At 36.8% G+C, this 24,446-nt stretch overlaps 2 protein-coding genes, 1 long non-coding RNA gene and 1 other non-coding gene across 10 annotated transcripts; 2 read left to right on the top strand and 2 right to left on the bottom strand.

Moving 5' to 3' along the window:
- Nucleotides 1-972: 972 nt before the first annotated feature.
- RPL22L1 (ribosomal protein L22 like 1) lies at nt 973-4,945 on the bottom strand. Of its 2 annotated transcripts, none has more exons than XM_008705334.2 (4): nt 4,830-4,945; nt 3,168-3,260; nt 2,881-3,002; nt 973-1,236 (listed from the first exon to the last, which is right to left on the bottom strand). In XM_008705334.2, exons 1-4 carry the CDS (start codon nt 4,836-4,838, stop codon nt 1,092-1,094), a joined length of 369 nt encoding a protein of 122 aa, XP_008703556.1. In that variant the 5' UTR covers nt 4,839-4,945; the 3' UTR covers nt 973-1,091. The 2 variants fall into 2 exon arrangements, with proteins under 2 accessions (XP_008703556.1, XP_008703557.1); XM_008705335.2 differs by having other exon boundaries at nt 3,168-3,257; nt 4,830-4,853.
- A 51-nt stretch (nt 4,946-4,996) lies between these two features.
- On the top strand, nt 4,997-17,034 carry LOC103676150. 2 transcript variants are annotated; one of them, XR_572023.2, is made up of 3 exons: nt 4,999-5,136; nt 16,068-16,127; nt 16,748-17,034. It is a non-coding gene; the product is annotated as an uncharacterized LOC103676150 (long non-coding RNA). The 2 variants fall into 2 exon arrangements; XR_005832236.1 differs by lacking the exon at nt 16,068-16,127 and having other exon boundaries at nt 4,997-5,136.
- EIF5A2 (eukaryotic translation initiation factor 5A2) lies at nt 10,700-23,872 on the bottom strand. Of its 5 annotated transcripts, none has more exons than XM_040621608.1 (6): nt 23,721-23,872; nt 22,799-22,998; nt 22,154-22,258; nt 16,020-16,151; nt 15,741-15,832; nt 10,700-15,451 (listed from the first exon to the last, which is right to left on the bottom strand). In XM_040621608.1, exons 2-5 carry the CDS (start codon nt 22,961-22,963, stop codon nt 15,743-15,745), a joined length of 492 nt encoding a protein of 163 aa, XP_040477542.1. In that variant the 5' UTR covers nt 22,964-22,998; nt 23,721-23,872; the 3' UTR covers nt 10,700-15,451; nt 15,741-15,742. The 5 variants fall into 5 exon arrangements, with proteins under 5 accessions (XP_040477542.1, XP_040477544.1, XP_040477543.1 ...); XM_040621610.1 differs by having other exon boundaries at nt 15,741-15,828; nt 16,064-16,151; XM_040621611.1 differs by having other exon boundaries at nt 15,373-15,451; nt 16,064-16,151.
- On the top strand, nt 16,449-16,591 carry LOC121100538. The gene has a single exon (XR_005832295.1). It is a non-coding gene; the product is annotated as a small nucleolar RNA SNORA67 (small nucleolar RNA).
- Nucleotides 23,873-24,446: the final 574 nt, after the last annotated feature.

Below are 24,446 nucleotides of genomic sequence, written 5' to 3'. Positions count from 1 at the left end.
ACTTAAACGAGTTCTTAATAATCAAGATTCAATTATCAATAACTGACACTCTTGATGAAATTATTCCCAACACTCCCCAAACCAATTATGTAAATCTGTACATTAGGCTGTAACAGTCTAGACATTATTTTGTTTCTACTGCTATCAGGGCCCAAGTACCTGAGGTGCTGACACCACTTTCAGGTTGAAAGTAGAAAAAGACACATTACTTGGGACCACTGGAAAACCAAGAAAACTGATAACAGCTCCAGTACTTCCCTCCCGTTATTCTCTTATCTCTTGCAATCTGGATTTTGCCAGACCATTCTATTTTTTCAAAGGCCTTTAATTTGGGGTGAAGGGTCCATCCACTGAGAACTAAGCAACAGATGACCATCACTTCTAGAATTACCAGGGAGGAGGCTTGAGAAAGGAGATGAGATTCCAACTGGCTGAGTGAATTATTTCTCAGACGAGGAACACATAAGCAGATTTGGTAGGTAAGATATCAAGAGTTATTTGAAGGTTTTGAGTTTCTAGTGCCTACAAGGCATCTGGTTGGAGATGTCTAATAGGTAATTAAACACTAGTTTAGAGCGGTACCATGCTCACCCATAGAGCTTTTATGCTAACTAGGAGTCAACACTCTCTGAAGCAGAGGGCAGGAGCGACTCAATAGGAGCACGTATGTGTACGAACTATTCCAGGCACTAAGAATTGCATTTACAAACTGTAAAAATGTTTAAGACTATCAAGAGAATTTTAAATATTTCACTATATGAAGTTACACACAATACTGTGCTTCATTATTTCCTATACAACACTACATACTTTAACTTGAAGACACCCATAAAAGGAATACATTTCAGAAATCCTGAAAAAATTCTACTAGCTATAGGCTATTTAAGTATTGCTTACAAAAACTATCAAAGGAAAGCCCAGAATCACGTAAATGGCATATACTTAAATAAAATAAGAGGCAGAAGCTTAACATACAGAGTATAATGCTTTTTATTCACCAATAAACTAAAAGCCCATTTCTAGATGTTTCTTTCTTTCACATGCTTCATTTGTTTTATTAACAAGCAAAACCCTGTAAGGGGCAGCTTCACCTAGTCTTCAGACTCAGATCCATCTTCATCTTGACTAATCTGGAAATAACGAAGTTCGTAAGTCTCTTTGTCAGATGCCACCACACGAAGCCAATCACGAAGATTGTTCTTCTTAAGGTATTTCTTGGTGAGATATTTCAAATACCTTTAAAATAAAGACACGAATGTCATTAAGAAATACAATTATCTACTATGCAAAGGCTTATTATATAAAAGATATGCAGTTGTAGTCATTTTTAATGTTCCCTTCAAACTATTTCATTTGTATCCAACATTGTTCAAAGTTGCTGGGGATCTAAGAATTAAGGTAGCTGCTCAACCCCGATTACAATCAGTCGATACCCTACAGACCCTATTTCCCCACCTCCCTAAAATTAACATCCTTTAAGTTGAAGCTAAAAAGAATAGTGGCTTCCTCTTCAGTTTTACTGCCATAACCAGATTACCTTTTAATATGTAATTTCATTCCTTTAATGTATTATGTTCTAAAATGTCAACATTCCTTTCACCAGTATCAACCTCCCTAACCTCAGTCCCATGATCAACAAAAGGAAACCTATCAACAGGACTGAACCCATTTACAAGTTCAAGATTATTGACACACCTGCAACTAACATATGGCTCAGTCCTTATAAAAAGCTTTCAACATGGTCTAATTTCATCACTCCAGCCATTGTCTTCCACTTCCACTTTACAGCAATTCTGAAATATCAAGCAGTCCTTGAGTTTCCCTGTCCTTTCTTAGTGCTTTTCCCTCTGCTAGGAATACTTCATTCCAGAGGCAACACTGAGCAATCATCTCAGCTTCTCTGCAAATTCTTATGTACTATCCCTACCTTCAACACAGCCATTACAGGATGTAATAATTATGTGCATGTCATTAAGATCCTTGAGAACATTATCTTTCATCCCCAAATCCCTAGTGATGAATTCATAACCACAGCTAACACGCACTACTACTTTAGTCCAAGCCACAACCGGCTCACCTATTCTCACAGCAGGTTCATCGTCTTCAGCTTCCACCATCAGTCTTTTTCAGCCACAACCATGAATTCCCTAATTTCCATGTCTCATTCCAAAACTTCATCTCAATGAGATTTCCTTGAACACCTTATCTAAAAATATTAACCCTGAAATCCTCCTTATGCATTCACACAGCACTTATCAACTACTTAATATTTCATCATCCCTTTCCACTAGAATTTAAGCTCCTTAGTGGTAGGTACTTGTCTGCTTGGCTATCCAGTCCTACAAGAGTGCTGCCATGTAAGTACTTAACATGTTGAGTAAATTAAACGAACTAAAACTGGCAAAATGTTAGACTTTACCTTTGACTGGCTGCCTCTACTAAATAAACCACCAAAACCTTAAAAACCACACATCTAAGAAAACATTTATATTACTTAATTTGGGACATTACTTTCATGTTACACATTAAACATGTTTCTTGCAATGTATTATAATATTAAAACATCTAACACTGTTGAAGTTTATATATAATTTGGGTTTCAGGGATTACCATACACTGGATAGGAGCCCTGTTTATAACTTGTCTATATTACAACAATGAATTACGCTTACTGACAACTAGCCCAGGTAACTGGCCCAGTTACTGAACATATTTTCCATTCACACAGGCCATTAGTAAGTTCAAAACACTTGTTTGTATATTTGTATATCCCTAACCTTATCAACACATCTATTCCTGCCTATGAAGAGAAAATACAAGATTATGTATTCTCACAATTACCATAATTTCACTGAAGTGTTATGGGAAACATATACCAACCTTTTAGAGAACTGTTTCTCAGAAACAACTGTGATTTTATTCTTGAAGCGTTCAATGTGAACAACATTCCCCAGATTTCCAGTTTTTCCATTGACTTTAACCTTCTCCCGTAGAAACTGTTCCTATTTTAAAACAGAAAACACGCAAAACTAGGGAAGAAAACCCTAGATATTCACTAGGGAAGGTACCCTAGGAATAGAGCTTAGGTTAAAATCAAATATTACATACTTAAATCTTTAAGAACTCTATTACAATGATAAAAACAAGCTGAGGAGCGTGATACTCACAAAATTTCCAGAATCAAAAATTCCATCTTCTACTGGATGAGTAAGGTCCAAATTAAACTTCCAGGTTGACTTCTTAGGCTTCTTGTCTTTCTGCTACAGACAGTCAACATAATTACGACTATTTAATTTACTCACTTTATATACAAAACTTTAAAGTTTGTAGCATCCCAAAGATGTACAATGTACTATGATGTTTTATATATGTATGAAATGGTGCAAAGTGCTAAAAAATTGCTTCGTATCTATTGTATATACCCTTTTTCTCAGGGGTACAATCCTTAACTTGGTTTCAACCAAGATTTTGTAAAATCCAACAGAAATTTTCCCCTCTCGCCACCCAAGTGTCTCAAAAGTGCAACACTCAAGAAAGCTCAAAGCACATGACAAGCCACTATTAGTTCCCTTCATCAGAAAATTCCAAAAAATCCTGTATTTAACTGGAAAAGATTAATGCAAGGATCAATCAACTTTTCACTGTAAATTAAAAACGAAACCCGCCCAGGGCTGGTTTGAACCTCTCAAGCCCACTCTGCTCCAATTATCAAGTGAAATTTTATGGGCTTTTAATGTTTTCCAGACCACTGACATTCAATTTTAAATTACCAGGTACTGTTTACTATAGGCCAGGCCCTATGGGACACAACTAGTATATACCACCTTGCCCAAACTCACTTAAATGCCAGAACAGGACATTCTATCTACTCTAGTCTAGAGAATTAAATCCTTATGTTGTTGTGGTGAGGGAGACCTTTAGTCCTGTAAAGACTTTTCAATTAAAAAAACAAACAAACATATGTAACTTTAGTTTTCCATACCCAAAACTTAGACTAATAAACATAATCGGCCTATCCAAGTAAAATGCTGCTGTACCTACCATCAATTACATTCAGACAATATGCTGAAAACCGACAAATCCGTATTTATCAGAGGATGCCATCTCCAAATCAGACCCACCCAAAAGGACACCAAGTACTAATGCCAGGTTGCTTTTAGATAGCCGAGTAATTTGTACCTCCCCCCCCCCCCAATATCCAAAACTTAGGACTGGTAAATTGTTGACATATACCTCTCTTTTCAAATGCTCTTTGGACTGGTTTAAATATCTTACTGACCCTCTTGTTAATTAAAACATAAAATCTTTGGTGCACGCTTTTACATCTGCGAGTCTTTACTTTTACCGTTAAAAACTTCATGAGGTAATAAAGAAACTTCTTCCCCAACTTTTCTAAAGTTCTCTGAAACTTCCGTAGCCTCGGAGCTCCCTCCGCTCCGACAAGGCCATCAGACCGGTCCGATTACCCCATCTCCTCCCTGGCGCAAACGAACAGGCTAGCATCGGCATTACCAGAAGCGAGATCGAAAAGAAATGGCCCAACGCTGTCCCATTAGCACGGTTCATCGCTGCGCCTCCTCCTTCCTTGCGGGGCCACAGCCACCCATCCTAAGCCAACTCCGGGCCCACCTCGAACTCCACCAGACCGCATGGCAGTCGCCAGGTGTCTCGAAAAACCAACTCAGAACCTTAACATCGTGCTTGTGTTCCTGACCCAGTCTCCACTTCTACCCTCCCTTTATCTTAAATGAGAGATCCCCAACTGGCCAGATGCAAAACTCATCTGCATTGGGGTAACACGGTCCCACCAAAATCCCACACTCACTCACCGGCGCCATCTTGAGAGGCGGTCTGGCGATCAAAGAGAAAGCTACCGTCGCGCGTCCCGTAGTTATACCAAAACGTGCTGCGTCACGCGCCGAGAGCGTATGCTCCCCACCTCCCGGAAGAGAGCGTGGGGAGGCCAGTAACCCAGGAAACCGGGGCGTGATCGGGGGAGCATAGGCTTCGGATGCAGTCCGGTTTCCTGGGCGCGCCGGCTAGCGGCCGTAGTAAAATGATTCAGGGTTTTCCGCCAATGACGACGTTCGTCCGTTGACTACAAAGGTCTCCGCAGTTACGCGAGGTGGTTCCCAGGTAAACACAACTGAGGGATGGAGGAATCATCTTTCACTGATCGCCTAGATCTTTCCAATCAAGGCAAGGCAGTGTCTCAGGTTGCTTTGGGATCTCCTGTTTTATATTGTAATTACAATCCCACAGCGAAAACGTTACTTCTGTATTTGTGTTTTGTCTGAGAGTCTTGTTTTCTAAATGTTGAGGGAAATAACTGCCTCAGGGAGCCAAAATAAACTAGGTTCTCGAGGAAAAAACTCTTAAGAAAAAAAAAACAAAACCGTATTGCTCACTCGTTCACTTGTTGAGTTCACTGTTGCTTCACTTTTATCATGGGTTTTAGTTAACCCCGTGTAGAAATTAAGATGGAGTCACTCTTGTGAAGCAAAACTTTGGTCAAGCAGTGATGTAAGCAGCCAAGGGCATTGCAGCTAAGACCAGATGTCTTCGAAGCCAGCACAGGCTGACCACACCAAAAACTGGTAACAGGCGGAACCAGAGGAGGTCTACAAAGGTCCAAGACTGATGGAATCCCTCTAAGAAGGGAGGATTAAAAAAAAAAAAAAAGATTTTATTTATTTATTTGACAGAGAGAGAGAGAGCAGGCAATGAGAGAGGGAACACAAGCAGGGGGAGTGGGAGAGGAAGCAGCAGTCTCCAAGCGGAGGAGCCTGATGTGGGGCTCCATCCCGAAATGCCAGGATCACGGCCTGAGCAGAAGGCAGACGCTTAATGACTGAGCCACTCAGGCGCCCCAAGAAGGGAGGATTTTTGCAGCAAACCGTCAAGACTTTCCAGATGCTGACCCTTTCATCTCTGACCACATCAAAAAGGCAACTGCCCTGAAGACCCTGCCCAAATGGTCTTGGGACAGAACAGAAATCCTTCACCGCTTGAACATACTAAGTAGCAAGTGCTGAGAGTTGACCTAGACCGGAGGGAGGCCTTATCTCAACTGCACACTCACAAAATGACTGCGAGTTTGGTTGATCAACTTCCTACCCCTTGTTTTGTCTTGTTATGTGATTCTCTTGTGCTTTGTGTGATGTGTAAGAAAAGAGCTTAAACACTAATGAAATGTCATTGAGTTTAGAATCCTGAACCTGCTTTATGATTATGTTAACCTTGCTTTATGATCGCATAAAGCTGCCATTATGGAAAGACACAACTCATGTGTGCACCTTTATAGTGTGTTCATGACACGCTAGGACTCTTGACTTAAAGAAGTATGAGCTGGCAATTGTTTTAAATCACTAAATACACAGGAAAACAAGCCACTCTGAATGAAAATCAACCCCCAAAACCTATGAAATCAGACCAATATACATTGGAATTAGACAAAATATAAAATAAGTGTCTTGAATATATTTAAAAGCTAAAAGTATTTAAAATATGTTAAGGGAAAGGGGAACAATCAAATTGGCCAGGACTAAAAGAAAATAAGTTCTAGAAATTAAAAATAGCCTCAGTTAGAGTGGTTGAGTTAAACAGGAGAGTAGCCACAGCTGCAGGGAATATTACTTCAAATGCAACATAGAAAAAGCACTACCCCTCTCCAGAAAGTAATACTCAAATGACATTGTAGGACAGTCCTATGGAAGCAAACTGCACAGTTTTGACAAAGGATGTGCTCAGCCCAACTGTGCAAACAATGAGGCACTGAGAGAAACTTATTACCACTGAAGAATATTGCTTTTAACTCCTCCAACCTTGAATGTTCTTTGTCAAATTCTCATGAATGAAAGTTAAGAGCACCAGATGCGGGAAATAGGAACTGAAATCACTGCTGCTTTTCCTTCCTTTACTAATTTGATTAGAAAGCATTAAAAAGTATGATTAAAAAATTTATCCTTGCTTCTATGCATCTTTTCTCTCAGTGTGTATTTAGGAAAAACTTTAGTGATAATTTGTTATTTCTAACAATAGCAATCTCAGAAGATTTTCCTGTTAGTGCCACAGGAATTCTGAATAATTGATCAAACTTAAAATGAGAATAAGTATCTTTTTAATTGCTTAATTTTTGTCATTTTTGTCTTATTTTTAGCTTGGTCATTCATCTATTGGTGGCCATTTAAATTATTTCTACTTTTACACTATTATAAACAATGCTTTAAGGAACTTCTTAAATTAACAAAATTAGTATCTTAAGCCAAAAGAAATGCTCCTGGAAAGAAATAGAGAGAAACAAAAAAGATAATGCATTAAAATATCTAAAATCCCATTTGAAAAAAAAAATCCCATTTGTTTGGAAATAGCTATTTAATGCTTTGTGGGCATGCATGTTTGTGAATGTGTATGTATAAACATAAATCATTTAGATTACACAAGTAATTACATTCATTTATAAAAATTGGATGGTACTATAGTTTTCTGAATTAAAAGATTTTATTTAGAAATAATTACCATACCAAAAGTTGTAAAAATTATGAAAATAGTTCAAAGAACACACACACAAATACATAAAAATCTGGACAAAAGATATATAAATACATACATGTGTCTATATATCCTTTATTCATATTTTTACCTATTATTAACACTTTGCTCCATTAATTTTCATTTGTTTTTCTTCTCTTTCTCTCCATCTATACATCTGTAAATCTTCATGGGATGGTTTCTTGATAACCTTTTCATTTATTTTATTAAAATTGCTCTGTTTAGGCTTTCTATTTCTACTGAGGTTGATTCTAATAACCACATTTTCCTGAGAAATTATATCATTTAGGTTTTCAAATTTATTTGAATAAATTTGTTTTATTTTTATTTCCTCTGCATTATTAGTCATTCCTCCTATTATTTCTCATTTTTTGTATTTGTGTTTTCTTCTTCCACCTTAAATAAATTGGTCAGGGTTTTGCTGTTTTGTTAATTTTTCAAAGGACCAGAATTTTATTTTTTAATGTGCTATTTTTCTATCCACCTCACTAATTTCTGCTTTTATCTTTATCATTTCTTACCTTGTGCTCTCTTTGGTTTATTTTGTTGTTCTTTTTCTAGCTGTTTGAATTAGGGCTTTAATTTCACTTATGTTCATTCTTTCATTTTTATTGATAGAGATGTTAAGGCTACATTTTTTTTCTATTGCCTTATATAGATTCTGATATATGGTGTTTTCACTATCATTGTCTTTCAGGAATTGCTTCTGTTTGTAGTTCCCCTTTCAACATAGAATTATGTAACAGGTCTTTAAATTTCCAGGTAGAAGAGTATTCTTAATTTTCAATTTTGTTTTTAATTTCACTTGGAATTCGTATCAGAGTGTTATTTTAAATATTTCTACCTTATAGAAATTACTGTTTTCTTTGTGCCCTAAATATTCTTTATTCTGAAAGTTCCATTTGCCTTTGAAAGGAAGGTATATTCTCTAATATCAGGGTGTTAGTGATATGTATATAAAATCTCCAATAGATTGATCTCATTGATTGCACAGCAATTAAAATGAACTAGAGGGACAACAATTTTAAGTGAAACTCATACACATAATTGTGAACAAAGAAGGGCAGACATACTGTCAGTTTTAGGTAGGTGAGCTTCCATTCTCCTAATTAGAATCTGTGCTAGGAATCTGATGGCAACTAAGGTTGCCAAGCGTTTTTGGCCCTCCAAAACATGCTGGGACATGCCCATGGGTGTGGCCCCAAAATTATTTGACTGGATCCAGAAATAAATCTCAAATTGGACAATGAATTGATGTAACCTTGTAGGTGGGCCCTTTTTAGCCAAAGCACACCCAGTGGTTGCAACTGATCCTGCTGAATGTATCACGGGAATATTAGCATACCTCATCTTGTACTTTGCTTTATTGCACTTCGCAGATATTGGTTTTTGGGTTTTGTTTGTTTGTTTGTTTGTTTTTTAACAAATTGAATGTTACAGCAACTGAGTCCAGGAAACCTATTTTTCCCGACACCATTTACTTACTTCATATCTCTGTGTCATATTTTGGTAATTCTCACAATATTTCACTTTTTCATTATTATTATATTTGAATTGCTGAAATCACATAAAACTTTAATGGGTTGGGGATGGCTTTTTATGGATGAGCAAGGAAAGTGGGTTTCTTGAGATGGAATCTACTCCTTGTGAAGATGCTGTAAAGATTGAAATGACCATAAAGGATTTGGAATATAACATAAACTTAATTGACACACTAGCGGCAGTGTTTGAGGTTTGAGAGGATTGACTCTAATTTTGAAAGAAGTTCTACTATGGTTAAAATGATATTAAACAGCATTGCATGCCTCAGAGAAATAATTTACAAAAGGAATAATTAATCAATGCAGCAAATTTAATTCTTGCCTTATTTTAAGAAATTGCCACAGCCACTCAACTTGACCAGTCAGTAGCTATCAACTTCGAGGCAAAACCCTCCAGCAACAAAAAGATTATGACTTGCTGAAAGCTCAGATGATGGTTAGCATTTTTAGCAATAAAGTATTTTTTAATTCATGTATGTACATTGCCTGTTGAGACATAATGGGATTGCACACTTCAGAGACTACAGTATAGTGTGAACGTAACTTTTATATGTACTGGGAAACCAAAAAATTCATTTGACTCACTTTGTTCTGATAGTCGCTTCATTGCAGTGGTCTGGAATCAAACCTGCAGTATGTCTGCGGTATGCCTATAGATGTTTTAAATTCCCAGTGGAACACGCATTTTAGATAGACAGTGTGAGTTCTAAATGTGGTAATTCCACAGGACACCTCCTATTTGGATAGGATGCTTAATTATAAGGTTGGGGATGGAGGAGAGGAGATTAAGACAGGCTGGCACATAACAAATAATTAGCCTTTTCACTCTTCTTTTTTTCCTCCCATGCCTCCCCCTGGGAGACCAGGCTACTGATATTTGCAAATAGCAAAAAGAGTGGGACTAAGAGCTGGAAGACTCTTACCTGGTACTTCGTTTCTTGCACAATTATCTCACTGGATTTGGAAGGGTATGGTTATCAATAATTCTGGCCACGGATATGAGGTCACAACGCCATGGTAGTCTTTTGGCATGGCTCAAATGTCGGAGTGGGAGATGTTCTAGAATGGTACAGCATGTAAAAGGAAGAAACGGTTGAGCCATCTAGGGATGAAACTGTCCAGATAGTGTTGATTACACATAGGATTGGAAAAACGATGAAGGGTTTTTCCAGGGACTCATCACACCATTCATATCACTATGGAAAGAGAACAGCAATGCAGGTAGAGAACACCTGAGTCTGGGAGGTCAGGAGTAGGGGAGGGACCATTAATTGCTTTTGCATTAAATGTCTCTGGAAGAATGCAAGGAAAAGGATGAAGATGGGAATGTTTTACTCTTGTAACTACAGAATTTTGAAACATGGGACTGTTTTACATATTTTAAAACTACTAAAAACTTAAAAATGAGAACTAAATTATACTCAAATCTAGGACTAAAATTTAAAAATTAACATTATCAGCCATAAAGCTAGGGTGCTCTCTAGTAAGGATCTAGACTATAAAAACATGGTAAAAACAAGTTAGATTTTAATAGTGCTAAACACATTAATCCATACTAGTTTCTAATATGAAAATGGTTTTAGGAAGGTATATATACAAGAATAGGGTAAGCTGTAAGTTAACTTTATTTTTATTTAATATAACTGATGAAGTTACCAGACAAATATATTTTAATGTAACAAAACTATAATTGATGTTCATCATCTATAATGTAAAGGATTTCAATATTTTAGGATAGCCAAAGACAACATTTGGATTTTACCCATTTCTGAAATGTAAAATGCACAATTATAATATCCATACTACAAATCTTACGATTTTAAAGTTTTAGCTAAAACATGAGTCTCTGTAGATAAAAGCAAGAATTCTCCTATACCTAAAACAAATAAAATGTGTTACTAATAAAGTGCCACTGGATTAGACAATGCCATTTCAACTATTTCCTTTTTGGAGAGGAGAACACAGGTACATAATAGTATGGAACTAGTCATTTTCATTATACTAGCATAGAACTACTCATTTGCATTATATTTTATAACAAGCACAAGAGTGCTTATTCATAATAGTAACCATAATAAGAATTCCTCTCAAGAAAGATCATAACTATGACTTATGATAAGCTGTACAGTCATCACTGAATACAGTTTAATGTCCAGAATTTTTAAAAAATATAATCTCAAACTAAGATAAATCTAAGTGTACCAATACCAAGAAATAGTTTTAGGGACTTCATATAAATAAAAGAACCTCTCTCTCAATTGTAAAATAGTCTTCACCCAATTCTAAGGCGAGAGGAATAGTGATGGTTGGTTAAGTTTGGCAACAACTATGTTTCTAGCAGGTGAAAGCCTGATATGCATTGCTATAGGATGCATCTTTCACATAAGGAAAACATGCTAATTAGATGTAGACAGCACTTTTCAGGCACTTGACCTCACTTGGTAGTTAAGTTGATGCCCAGATGTATACTTAATAGAGAAACATTAAATTATATAGTGACTTCAAGTCATGTTCTCACAGAACATCTGTGTTCCATAAGCTAAATCCAAATGTTCCCTGCTAAAATCAAATAATGATGCCATATATCCAACTCAGGGGGGAAAATTTAATAGATTAAAGTTAATAGATTGAATTTTCTCAATTTTAAGATTTTTCCACAATAAATTTTTCATAGCCTTTGTTGTCTATTACTTGTCTGAATGCTAGGAGGAAAAAAAGGCTTAAAAACTGTAAAATATTATGCCTAGGTTAGAAAATTTTAAACTGTCGATCAGTTCAGTATAACATATGGTTTACGGAAATATGCTTACAGTTTGCTCTTATACTGCTTAAGAGCCACATTTTCTCATAGTAAATTTGTTTCCAGTTCACATTATAGAATTCAGTATGTAAACATTTTCATGTACACAAAAGAGCATTATGAATTTTTATCTGTTGTCCCTAAATAAATTTGAGAACCACTACATCTTTGTATGGCTCTAAAAACTATCTTTGGGGTCATGCCAAAGGAATGCTTTCAGATATATCTTTAAGGTTTGGGTTCTAAGATAAGACTACCAAATTCTATTCTAAAATGAAAAAAATATGGCAAGATTCCAGTATAGATGTTATCAATGTTCCCATTTTTTTTCTTTAATACTTAGCATATAGGTTAAGTATGTTGATGTTAAGGATTTTTTTATTTGCATGTATCACTGTATTACAATTTGGGAAAATTTTGCAGTATACTTTCAGGCAGTTAGCTTTAAAATAATGCAACTTTAGCTCTTAGCACAAACAGCCCTGAGAACAACGCATTCAAATTACAGCTCAACTAGAAATAAGCTAATTGAGAAACTTTAAAGTTACAAAAACAAATTCTGGAAAAGTTGTAAATTAAAAAAAAAGTTACCAACATTTGAGGCACTACCAGACTACAGTACTTTTAAGAGTTGGAAGGACTTTGTAAAAAGAACAAACATACAAAGCTACGTGTGCATATGCACACACTCATGTTGTGCTAGAATGAAAAATTGTGTCCCCAAATTTTATAGCCTAAACCTTTTATTATAGCATCTCCTATTAAAGATATCATGCTCTGGCTGCAGGAGAGTTTTGGTAATCATTATACAGCATTGGTACAGAATTTTGTACCATAAATGGTAACGGATTCAAGAGCTTGGTTAGCAACAATTTCAAGTGACAGACAGCCCTTGGAGGGGAGAATGAGAGAAACATCATAATTATGTTTATGATGCAAATGTTAAGCTAAAGTAGCAATGATTTGATCTATTTCAGAGGGTATACAACTTTGTAGTAGCAAATAAGATATAACAAAGTCTTCACAATAGAAATAAAATACATTGCTCTAGAAAGAAACAAATATTTCACTTGTTAATATTGTATATAAATTGGTGAAATGCCTGCAGACAAAAATGGTGTATCATTGAATAATCTATCAATAGGACAGTCTACACTCTATACATGGTAACCTGTGATATTTAACATTTGCTACAAAAAAGTACAACAAATACTAGGAGTCAACTTTTAATATTTCTGATGTCAAAAAAGAATGAAGTCACTTCTGTTCTATGTTAAAAAATATGTTTACCTGCTTCCTTTTAATACAATTTATAAAGCTTTACTAAATGAAATATTTTGTTCTAGAGAAACATGTATTGACTTACTTGAAAATAAACAGTCCCATATCTTTAAAATCTATACTTATATATCAGAAGAGTATTTACACTTCATTATAATACTTAAAATATTTATGCATAAATAGCTTTTGCCATTCAAGGTGTGAAGATAGAGATGCATTATTATAATTTACATATGCTCACCTCACAATTAAAAATGTATTTATGTGAAGTTTGACAAGTTAGGAACAACAAGGGCATGCTAATCCAGAATTAATAGTAGACCAGAACACTAATGTGGTTAACTGGGATCATATGAGTGACCAGCAAGCAGCATGGATTGAGAACTTCCTGGGATTCCTGTGGGTAACAATGCCAACCAGCAACAAGTAAATCACACAGTACAGAGTACTAAAAACCTAGAGCAGTATGTAGTAGATACTTAAACGGAATACTGGAAAGAATTTAGCCTAATTCCTAACTGTGCTTTAGATGGGCGAAAGCTAAAATGTCACACTAAAATGATTAACTACAACCTCAGTATTTCTTGTGCTTTAGAATTCTCCTTGCATTTCTCTTAAAGTATTTTGTTTCTTCTCCAAATGAGTTTGCTAAGCCAATACAAGATTTAAAAATGTGCACAAATTAAGTAACTAAAACCTTTGGTATCTTCTATTCCTAATGCTATATTCAGTCACTGATTAGACCAGTTACAGCATCATATATATTTTCCTCTAGATGATAGAAACAAAGGCCTTTCAGAGCTCAAGGGATGATGGGAAAGGTCTCATACTCAGTCTTAGAGAATGAAGGTATTTCTAAAGTAGTGATTTTGTTCTAAGTTTCATTTCAATATGATTGCTATTAAGTCAAAGGTCCTCACAAACCATGTGACCATGTCTGGAGTCCTGGAAATAAGATACACATGATCCAAAAGACTAAAGAGAGATGTAGCTGAGTCACCAAAAACAGTTTTTAAAATAATTCGGCTTGTAGAATTCTTTCCTAATTATGTTTCTTACCAGTAACCGAATTAAGTACATAACAATCAGAAAAAATACAAGTACGTCCTAAAATAAGTAAAATAATAATTATTACATAAAGTAACTCTTCTTCCATGATTTACTTTCATTTCACTTTAGAAAAAGTGTACATAAATTTAACAAATGTTCCAAATCAATTTAAAGTAAGAATTTCCAGTTTTTGTCTGACAACTAAATATTTTAATGTATATATATTAAAAAAAACTCCTTAAAAAAGGTTGGAAAGGAGTGACTACTATAAATACCAATAATTTATTCAACATAATAGATAAAAAGCACTGCATAGTATCCTATAAAGCAGGTCATTCCTTTAAATACGGAGAGAGAACAAAAGGAAAAAGCAAAAACGTAACTAGAAAGAAACTTCCTATTTTTATGCTGATTACACAGGCCTCCAGTAAAGACCTATAGCTCTAACCAACCCCTTGGGCCACTGTCCCTTGCAGACTCCTTTACAATCTGACTTGCTAATACTAGTCACCCAACAGTTCAATGCCTCTCTGTCAACCACAAGCAGGTATCAAAATCACTACATAGGTTATGTTTAGTCCTCCAACAATTTGGCAAAGAAAAGTATGACTGAGGTAATACAGGTGGCTGCACATGCCTACTAAGATAATCGAAACTTTTTGATAACAGGATTTCTGTTTAAGGATTTGTGCTTGCCACACACAGGCTGAAGCTATGACAATTCCAATCCATTATCTACTCACTCTATATTAAGTCTGAAATTAATGTAGAACAATTCCACTTAAATGTGGTACTTCAATACCACTAGATGCTACATTGTCTGATTTAAAACCCTGGTTTATTTATCAACTAAAATTCAGGAATGATTTGCTCAGACAAATCATATCTGCTAAAGCCATCTTATCTGTTTGTTAGACTCACTGAAAACCACAGGAAAGTTATAGGGAAGACACCTACAAAATTTTTTTTAAAAAATCAACAGAATTACACATCTTGATTATTTTAAATAACCAATTGCCTGCAAAACTAACTCAGTACAATTTCAACACAATTAAAAAAGAAATGAGGTTGCTTGTGAAGGCCATAGCTTTGGTGACAACTTAGAAGCAAACTTCAGATCTGTGGTTGATCCAGACCTAAACAATTTGCTCATGCCTGATGTTCCCATTTATTTGCAGGGCTTTATGGCTACAGCATATTCTTCACTCATTGCACACATAACAGACACCTAGAATGGAAAAATGCAGGCAAAAAGTTATTCAGAAGGCAATACATATATGAGATATATTTAATTTATTATACACTGGATATTTGTTGATATTTTATACATATTGACTTTGGATAGAGGTATCCCAAGACCAGATAATCTACTTTCCTTATAGTTTTCCGAAGTAAAATTTCTCAAATTGTGGTTTTTAAGATAACTTCCAGGGAACAGGGAGAAAAGAGCTATAAATGCCCCAATACTTATTAGATGTTATACTTCTGAGGGTTATAACAAAGAGAAAGTAAATCACCTTCATGCGTTAGTATTCCCATAACATCCTTTCTCATTCTTAATAGCACAGACGCTGATCTTCAAAACAAATTTGGGGTCGGCAGTGTCTACCTAGCAAAAAATGAACTTTGATACTTTTCTTGGTAATGGGTCTCTAAGGGCATCATGGGAAAACTATCTTATAGAGATCATTTTCAATTTCAGCGGTATTTAAGAACTACATTTCATAGTTGGCATTTTTTGCTAACTAGATTAGGCCAAAGTTTTTATAAAAAGCAATCTCCCCATAGGTCTTTACCTGTACATCTTCACCTGCATTGTATTTTCCTTCTATTTCTTTACCTAGTTCACCTTCTGGCAGCTTAAGATCCTCACGAACTTCACCAGTTTCTGTCAGCAGGGAAAGGTAACCATCCTGAATGCATATTAGCTATTAAAAGAAATTATATCATTTGCACTGATTAGATTATATTCACTCTTTGTAATGTTTACATAGTTAAGTTGCAATCCACATTAATTTGTACAGGTACACAGTAATATATTAATATACTCTTAGAGCTTAAAAACGCTAAACATACAAAAGTATAAAAGATGTATAGACTAAAAGTATAAGTTCACTTCTTCCTGCACACCACCTTCCCCCAAATCTATATATATAGTATGTCCTGAAGAATTCGCATTTATGTACACAATACAAATACAGTTGCTTTAAAAAAAATAAATGGGAATCCAAAGTGACTCCCTTTCCAAGGGGCCTGCTCATGCCCCTCTTCAGGGAAGTAGCAACTTGGAATAAAATCTGGCATGCCTTAGGTTGTTGGAAGAGAGGGGATGTTTGTTTCCTTTGCCTTCCTTTGGCTGCCTACACATATACTTCAGTCCTTTCTGGATAGATTGTGCCCTCTTCTCATTCACAAGCTGAAGTTGTCCTCTCCCTTGACACTAGGCCAGAGGCATTAATGGGTAGCAGGTTTCTTTAATCACCAACTATGACCTTCCCACTAAAGGGGAAAACTATATCCACAGAATTGGTCGTGGTGGATGATTTGGCTGTGAGGGTGTGGCCATTAACATGGTGACAGAAGATGACAAGAGAACTCTTCAAGACATCGAGACCTTCTGCAACACCTCCGTTGAGGAGCTGCCCCTCAATGTTGCTGACCTCATCTGAGGGGCTGCCCTGCTACCTAGCCCTACCCAGGGTTCAGTCCATGGGGGGCTGAAGAGAAGGAGGAGTGGGAGGGAAGGGAGCCATGGCATGGACATCTTGTCACTTTTTTTCCTTTGAATAAATGTTGCTTTTTGAGGCAAAAGAAAAAAAAAATGGGACATTACAGGTATTTTTCAGCAAGTTTTTTTCAGTTAACAATATGTCTTAGAAATCTTTCCAAATTGGAAACTATGGGCCTGCCTTAGTCTCTTTAACCACTTCACAACTGCACAGATAGATTGTAACTGATTTAACTGTTTTCCCATTAATGGGCATAAAGTTAATTTTAGTTTTCTATGATTACAATGTGTTTTATACTTTGATTATGAACAAACTTAAGTGGAAAACTTTTGGTTTTTAGTTCACTACTAACAATGTTAGATTTTTTAAAAGACAAACACTAGCTTGTTGATGACATTAATGAGACAAACCCAGTCTAACCTTCAAAAAGGCACAGGTTTGATATCACTCAATTTTTTAAATTATAGGAATGAGGAAATAGCCAGGCTGTACTCATGTATTCTCAAAGCAGGTACGCCATCAGTATGCCTATACTAACAGATTTTATAAAAGGCAGTTGTTCAGAATTCAAGATGCTAACATTGACAAACAAAAAGGGGTCAAAGATGTGATCCTTACGTCCCTGTAACTACTACAACATAACACAAGCATACCGTAGAGAGAGATTTCAAAGCTCTCTTCTATGGCACAACCAAATCTGGCTATGGCTTTCCACAGATACCCCAAGAGATTTCAGCTTTTGCACATGTCTAAAATCTCAAAAACAAAAAACCATCCTACAAAGCAACCACAAATACTTTTAATTCACCTTTACATCACTCAAACATTTGTAAGGTGGTTGGTAGAGGAATGGGAAACAAGGAGGTTGAGGCAGAAGTGTAGTTTTTTTTTTTTTTTAGATCATACCAATCTTTGTATATACTACAAAGTGATCACCACAATAAGTCTAGCTACCATCTGTCACCATACAATCGACTGCCTTTACCCATTTTGCTCATCTCCCGCCCCCCTCCTTTCTAATAACCAACTACTAATCTGCTCTATAAGTTTTGTTTTTGTTCATTTGTCTTTTACATTTCACATGTAAGTGAAATCATACGCTATTTTTCTTTCTCTCCCTGACTTATTTCACTTAGCATAGTACATTCAAGTTCCATCCAGGTTGTTCAAATGTTAACATTTCCTTTTTATGGCTGAGTAGTAGTCCACTGTGTACATACATCACATCTTCTTTATCCATTTGTCCATTAATGGACATTAATTGTTTCCATATCTTGGCTATCGTAAATAATGCCACAGTGAACATCCGGGTGCATATATCTTTTGAAATCAGTGTTTACATTTTCTTCATATAAATCCCCAGAAGTGGTATACCAGGATCATATGGTAGTTCTACTTCTATTTTTTGAGAAACCTCCATATTGCTTTCCATAGTGGCTGTACCAATATACATTCCCAGAAACAGTGCATGAAGGTTCCTTTTCTCTAGATCTTCTCCAACACTCGTTACTTTTTATCTTTTTGATAATAGCCATTCAAACAGGTATGAGGTGATACCTCATTGCAATTTTAATTTGAATTTCCCCGGCAATTAGTGATGTTGAACTTCTTCTCCTGTATCTGTTGGCCATCTGCATCTCTTCTTTGGAAAAATGTCTATTTAAATCCTCTGCCCATTTTTAAATCAAATTGCTTGGGTTTTGTTTATTTTGTTTTTTGTTTTTTTGCTATTGAGTTGAATTCTTTATATATTTTGGATATTACTGGATATATGTTTTACAAATATCTTCTCCCATTCAGTAGACTGCCCTTTCATCTTCTTGATGGTTTCCTTTGCTGTACAGAAGCTTCTTAGTTTGAGGCAGTCCCACTTGTTTATTTTTGCTTTTGCTGCCTTTGCTTTTGGTGTCAGATTCAAAAACTTAATGCCAAGACCAATGTCAAGAAGCTTACCACCAATGTTTTCTTCTAGTTTTGTAGTTTCAGGTCTTACATTCAAGTCTTTAACCAATTTTGAGTTAATTTTTGTGTATGGTGTAAGATAGTCTAGTTTCATTCTTTTGCATACGCCTGTCCAGTTTTCCCAACACCATTTATTGTATAATTTTAAACAATTAACCACAGGCTTACAAGGTAGATCTTTTTGATTTTGGCCCTTTTAGCAATTCCCTGAAGTAGAACTTGTCTATTTCAAGAATTAAAAGTTCCACTGTCATTAGTGACTGAAACATAAAAACCAAGTAATAATACTGATACTTGGTATTTATTTATAGAATGGTGGTTTTTATTTCTAAAGAGTTAAGAATTCATAAGTTAAACTGTGGGATGAAATAAAAAGCATTTCAAATAAAAAATGTATAGACATTATAAAACATCCAGTAAAACAACATATTTTAAAAATTAAACATCTTATTAAAATAAGCTGCTATGTGAAATAAAATTAAAATTTTCAAAAATAAAGCTAAACTATAGAAAAATAGAATTAAATACCGAAAATTATTTTATCTTCTTAATAAATTATTTAAAAATTTTCAGATATACAGAAAAGTTGCAAAAATAATACATCACAATCCCATATCTTTTCCCTAGACTCACCCACTGTTAACATTTAACATGCATTTAACATGCCTTTTTTCTCTGTGCATAGAAATATATAAAATACATACAATATACATTTGTATTCTTTTCTTCTTTCTACTGAACCTTTTGAGAGTATGTTTCAAACATCACAACTCTTCAGCAATAAATACTTCAGTGTGTTTTCCTAAGAAAAATTCTTATATAATCAGCTTATCTTTCAAAATTAAAAAATGCAGTATTGCTAAAATATTATTTAATATATAGTCCATTCAAATTTGCCAATTGTTCCAATATTGTCTTTGGTAGAAACTTTTTCCTCCCAAAACCTTGTATTTATTCGGTGTGGATAGGTGCATGAAGGCCACCACAGCACAATAAATATAACTGAAAAGGCTCACAGAGCTAAATTTTTTAAATGAACAGAAATAAGTATTATATGCTGACTTGATAACGAAAGGATGTGTTTACTGAGTACTTACTGTGCAAGGCACTGCTCAAAGTATTAACTAATTAAACCTCCCAATGATCCCATGAGGACTTTACTATTCTTATCCTCATTTTATAAATAAAGAAAAAAAGGTGAGAGGTTAGGTAACTTGCCAACTAAGGTCACATAATTAGTAAGTATTAAAGTAAGGATTTGGACCCAGCCTGTCTGGCTTGAGTCGTTCTCTTGTACACGACACAGTGTAGACTACATAACAAAGGCTGAGATAGGATAAGGCAAGTGAGGCACTAATTTTGAATGCAAAATTTAAGGTGGCACCAAAAAAACTCATCAGTGATCAGACAAATATTTTAAAATTAGAATTAATGCAAAAAATCCATGATGAACAAAATATCAAAATTTTAAATAAAGATAGAATTTGAATTACTGATTTTTCCTTTTTGCCTAAGGCGCCTATGTGACTTGACACTGTTTGTTGTCCTGTTTTTATTTAAAATCTTGTGCTCATTCCCCTACACCCTGCTGTATCCCCCAAAAAAACCCAAACCAAATTTTTCCTTCAATGATTGATTAATTTTATCATAGTAATTACTGCTGAATTAATGATACTATCTTTCTGAAACACTCAAAGGCAAAAGCATTCTATATTGAATGCATATTAATGTATATAACGATTACTGAACATTCAAAGCATTCACACTGTAAGGATGAAAACAGAAATCCAATTTTGGCAAAAAAAAGTCTATGCTTAGCCTTAGCTGTACCATCCTTACTTCAATGAATAATCCCATATGCACTTAACAAATGTTTATTGAGCACCCAGTATAAGCCATGTCTAAATTAGGTGCTCCAGGTATAACAGAATGATTAAATGGAACATTTACACAGGAAAAGGAGGAGCAGAAAAGAACTACTTTTTGATACATATCTACTTATGAGGTAATTATGGGATACATTTTCTCATTTAATCCTTCTACATTATCCTTCCTTTGTAGATAGGAAGACTGAGGCTCAGAGAGATTGTATAATTTGTCCACGGTCATCTAGCTAGAAAGTGACAGAACTAGATCCAAACCCAAATTGCCTTACTAAAAAAAAACCCCATAAGCTATTATTATAATAAGACAATTCAAATTTCTACAAAGACTTCAAAGCAACCTGGAAAACATTTGTAAGTGGGAAAGTGAAAATATAAAACTGCTTACTAGATTAAAACTATGTAAAAATATTTTTACATGTGGACAAAGAGTAAATCATGTTAATTGCAGTTGGTGGTAACATGCTTTAAAAATTATACAGTAAGAGGTATAGTAAGAAATCAGTTTAAAATGAATAAAAAAAATCTAAGTGTCACACTTGTATTTTTCATTGTGTAACACAAACATTAAAGAGTTCTATGTATGGTATGCTCGACAGTGAGATTGAAGACTTACAAGAAAGACTTTAGTTATGATTAATCTGAGCTCCCACATCCTATGAGGTCAATGGTTTGGTTACCACCAATACTCCAAAACAACAAAATGCTATCATTAAACATGACCTATCCAAATGCATAATTGGAACTAAAAGCTGGAAGTCTAGACCTATAATTTAACTAAAGGTCACAGCATGGTCACTGAATGTAAATAAAACAATTACATAGTTTTGTATTTTCTTTACCATATGCACTGACCATGTAGTTTCTTTATATTAATGGCTTTCAACTTATTTCCCTATTTAAGAATACCAAATTCTGACTCACATTCACTAATACACAGATTTAGTTGGTGGAACATGAATTCCAATGATTTCTTAAAAAAATTAGTTTGATAAGTGAAAAGAAATAAAACATCCAGGAGGGAGTTATCTAAATTGGAAATATTTTACAACAAAGAGAATAGTAGTTTCACTAAACATTGAGCTTATTCAGGCACAACATGCAGTCACGTGGCCTGAGAAATAATGACATGTTCAACTTTAAAAACTCAAAAATGTTAAAAAAAAAAGAAGCAAATTAGCCAGAATTCTAGCTAAGCTACAAGGGTTAAGTATCACTATTTTTCCAATTTCTAAGATAGGTGGTGCCTAGTATTTGGTTAAAAAAATCTGCCAAACTACTACCAGGTTTTATTAAATTACAGTCGATAGTAGAATGTATTTACAAAGCAGCATTTTAAAGGAAGTTAGTACTCACTTGATAATCATTTCTCTTAATATTTGGAACATCCATGTTGTGAGTAGAAGGGCAAATATCCTCATATTTTTTGCCAGTGAAAATATCAATTCCAACAAGGTGAACCTTACAAAGAAGAGAGAACAGGAAACCTGTTTAATCTTTGCCAAGTATATCACTCATTACATACACAAGAGCACAACACCAAAGCTGATTATGACAGATTCTTTCTCCTTCCAAGGTCATCTAATTTTATTTTCTTAAAAAAAAATGCAGTGGTCATAGAATTGAGAAGCAGTGAACAACTAAACAGTTTCATGACATATCAAGACCCAATATCATATACAGCCCAATAATTCAATTGTAAGAGTGCATAAGAGAAATGAAGTTATGTTAGAACAGGTTTACTCATCTGTAAACTGAATAGATATTCTAAGTCACTAGGATTCAGGAAAGTTTCAATTACCAGCTAATTGAAATTATAAGGGCCCAAAAAGGAAATGCTACCTTTCACTATTCAAAGCAATAGCTGGTCACCCAGAAATTGTGGTAAGAAAAAAATGCAATTATTACAAAGTTATAAATATGGAAATCTCATTCATGTTCCGTACTAGACTACAAATGATCAAAATCCCAAAGCAAAGAGAGATCTGGAAGGGCACTTACCTTGGCATGACCGTGCTTTCCAGTTTTGGAAGTTGACATCTCCACTATTTTGCATGGTCGTCCTTTGAGAACCACGAAGCCGTTTTTGCGCAGGGCCGAGCACTGCATAGGGTAAGTGCTGGAAGCCCCTGCATCTCCAGTAGTGAAATCAATTTCATCCGCCATGGTGGGCTGAGGAGATGGTAGCTTTTCCGAAGGAACTACGCAAAAAGTTTGTGTTTGCTTTTTAACAACGGGAACGCAGGCGGGGAAACATCGCATTTCGGACAGGTTACGTACCAAGCATCATGGATCAATAGATTTTTGCATTTATAGAACACCTACCCTAGAATAGCGGGCACTTTCTAACTCCGGCCTCTATAAACTTTTCCAACCATTGGTGGGGAGGTGGGGAGATGGGGAGGGAAGTCGCAGATGAGCTCGAAGGGGGTGGGGGGGATACCCGCTCTGGGCACTCACCCGCGCCGGGGACAGCAAATCCTGGCCCCCATTGTCCCACCGCAAGAGAAGCCGGCGACCTTCCCGCATCGCGCCGCGCCACCCGGCCCTCCGCCACCGCCCTGATCCCACTGCGGGGGACCCAGTCCAGGCCGCACGTCCCCGCGAAGGATGGGGATAACGGGACCTGGCCAACAGCACCTGGCCCTCGGGCAGCGGGCTTGCACTCCGCCCTCCAGCCTGCGGCGCTGTCGCCCCGGCCTCTCAGGCGCCCCCTTGTCCTGCCGGCATCCCCGGCCCGGCCGGGCCGGGCCCGGCCCCGCATGGGCCTGAGTCCTGGTGGGTCCCGCGCTCGCCTCCGTTCCCCCATCCAACCTTCCTCCTTCCCTCGTTCAGAACTCGGCTCCGACCGCCTTCTCCAACCGCCTTTTCCGGCCCTGCCTTGCTCAGGTCCCGGCCCCACCAGCTTTTCCCCTGTCTTCACCTTTCAGCAGCGAAAGAAATCCTCTCGCCTGCGCACGGGCGCCGGTCCCCTACAGCTGCGGCGGCGGCAGCGGTGGCGGCCCCGGCAATTCCAAGAGACCGGGCGGGGCCGCCACACTTTCCACACCCCGGCCTCCCCGCCCTTTCCCGCCCCCACCTCAGCCCCACTTCCGGGATAGGTCCCGGCGCGTCACAGGCACCGCCCTCTCGGGCTCCCATTGGTTACAAGGTTCCTGAGGCCCCGCCCAGTCACGTGAAGCGCGCCCTGGCAACCCCACGTGCTGCGGATTAGTGCACTTCCGGCGTGAAGAGCACTTTTTGGAGTCCTGTAGCTGAGGGCGAACTCAATGGTAAGGCAACTTGCTACCTCAAACTTTAGGGTTCGTTGCGCTCTGGTCCCAGTCGAAGTTAATGGGAACCAAACCATGGGCTTGGTGGCCCTTGCCTTTAGGTGCGTGGTGGTTGTCACGTGAGTGTTGTTAGGATGCGCGAGGCACGCGAGTTCAACGGGTGTCCTGCGTGGTTACGGAGGGAACTTTGGGGTCGAACTCCTGGCACAGGTTGGTAGTCGAAACCACACTTGTTCCTCGAGAAAGAGCCCAAGTGCAGTATTTTATTACTAGCCCAGCCGCACCAGCTTACGGGACCCCAGCCATCTATGGGATTTGGCAGTAACTGCCCCTGGGTGCCTGGGCAGGGTCGGCAGGACCCTCAGGGGTGGGAACTG

The sequence above is a fragment of the Ursus maritimus genome, unplaced genomic scaffold (genome assembly GCF_017311325.1).
Source record: "Ursus maritimus isolate PB19 unplaced genomic scaffold, ASM1731132v1 scaffold_4, whole genome shotgun sequence".
Classification (NCBI taxonomy): Eukaryota; Metazoa; Chordata; class Mammalia; order Carnivora; family Ursidae; genus Ursus; species Ursus maritimus.
Note: the sequence above shows the minus strand (reverse complement) of the source record. Positions and strands in the feature narration are given on the sequence as shown.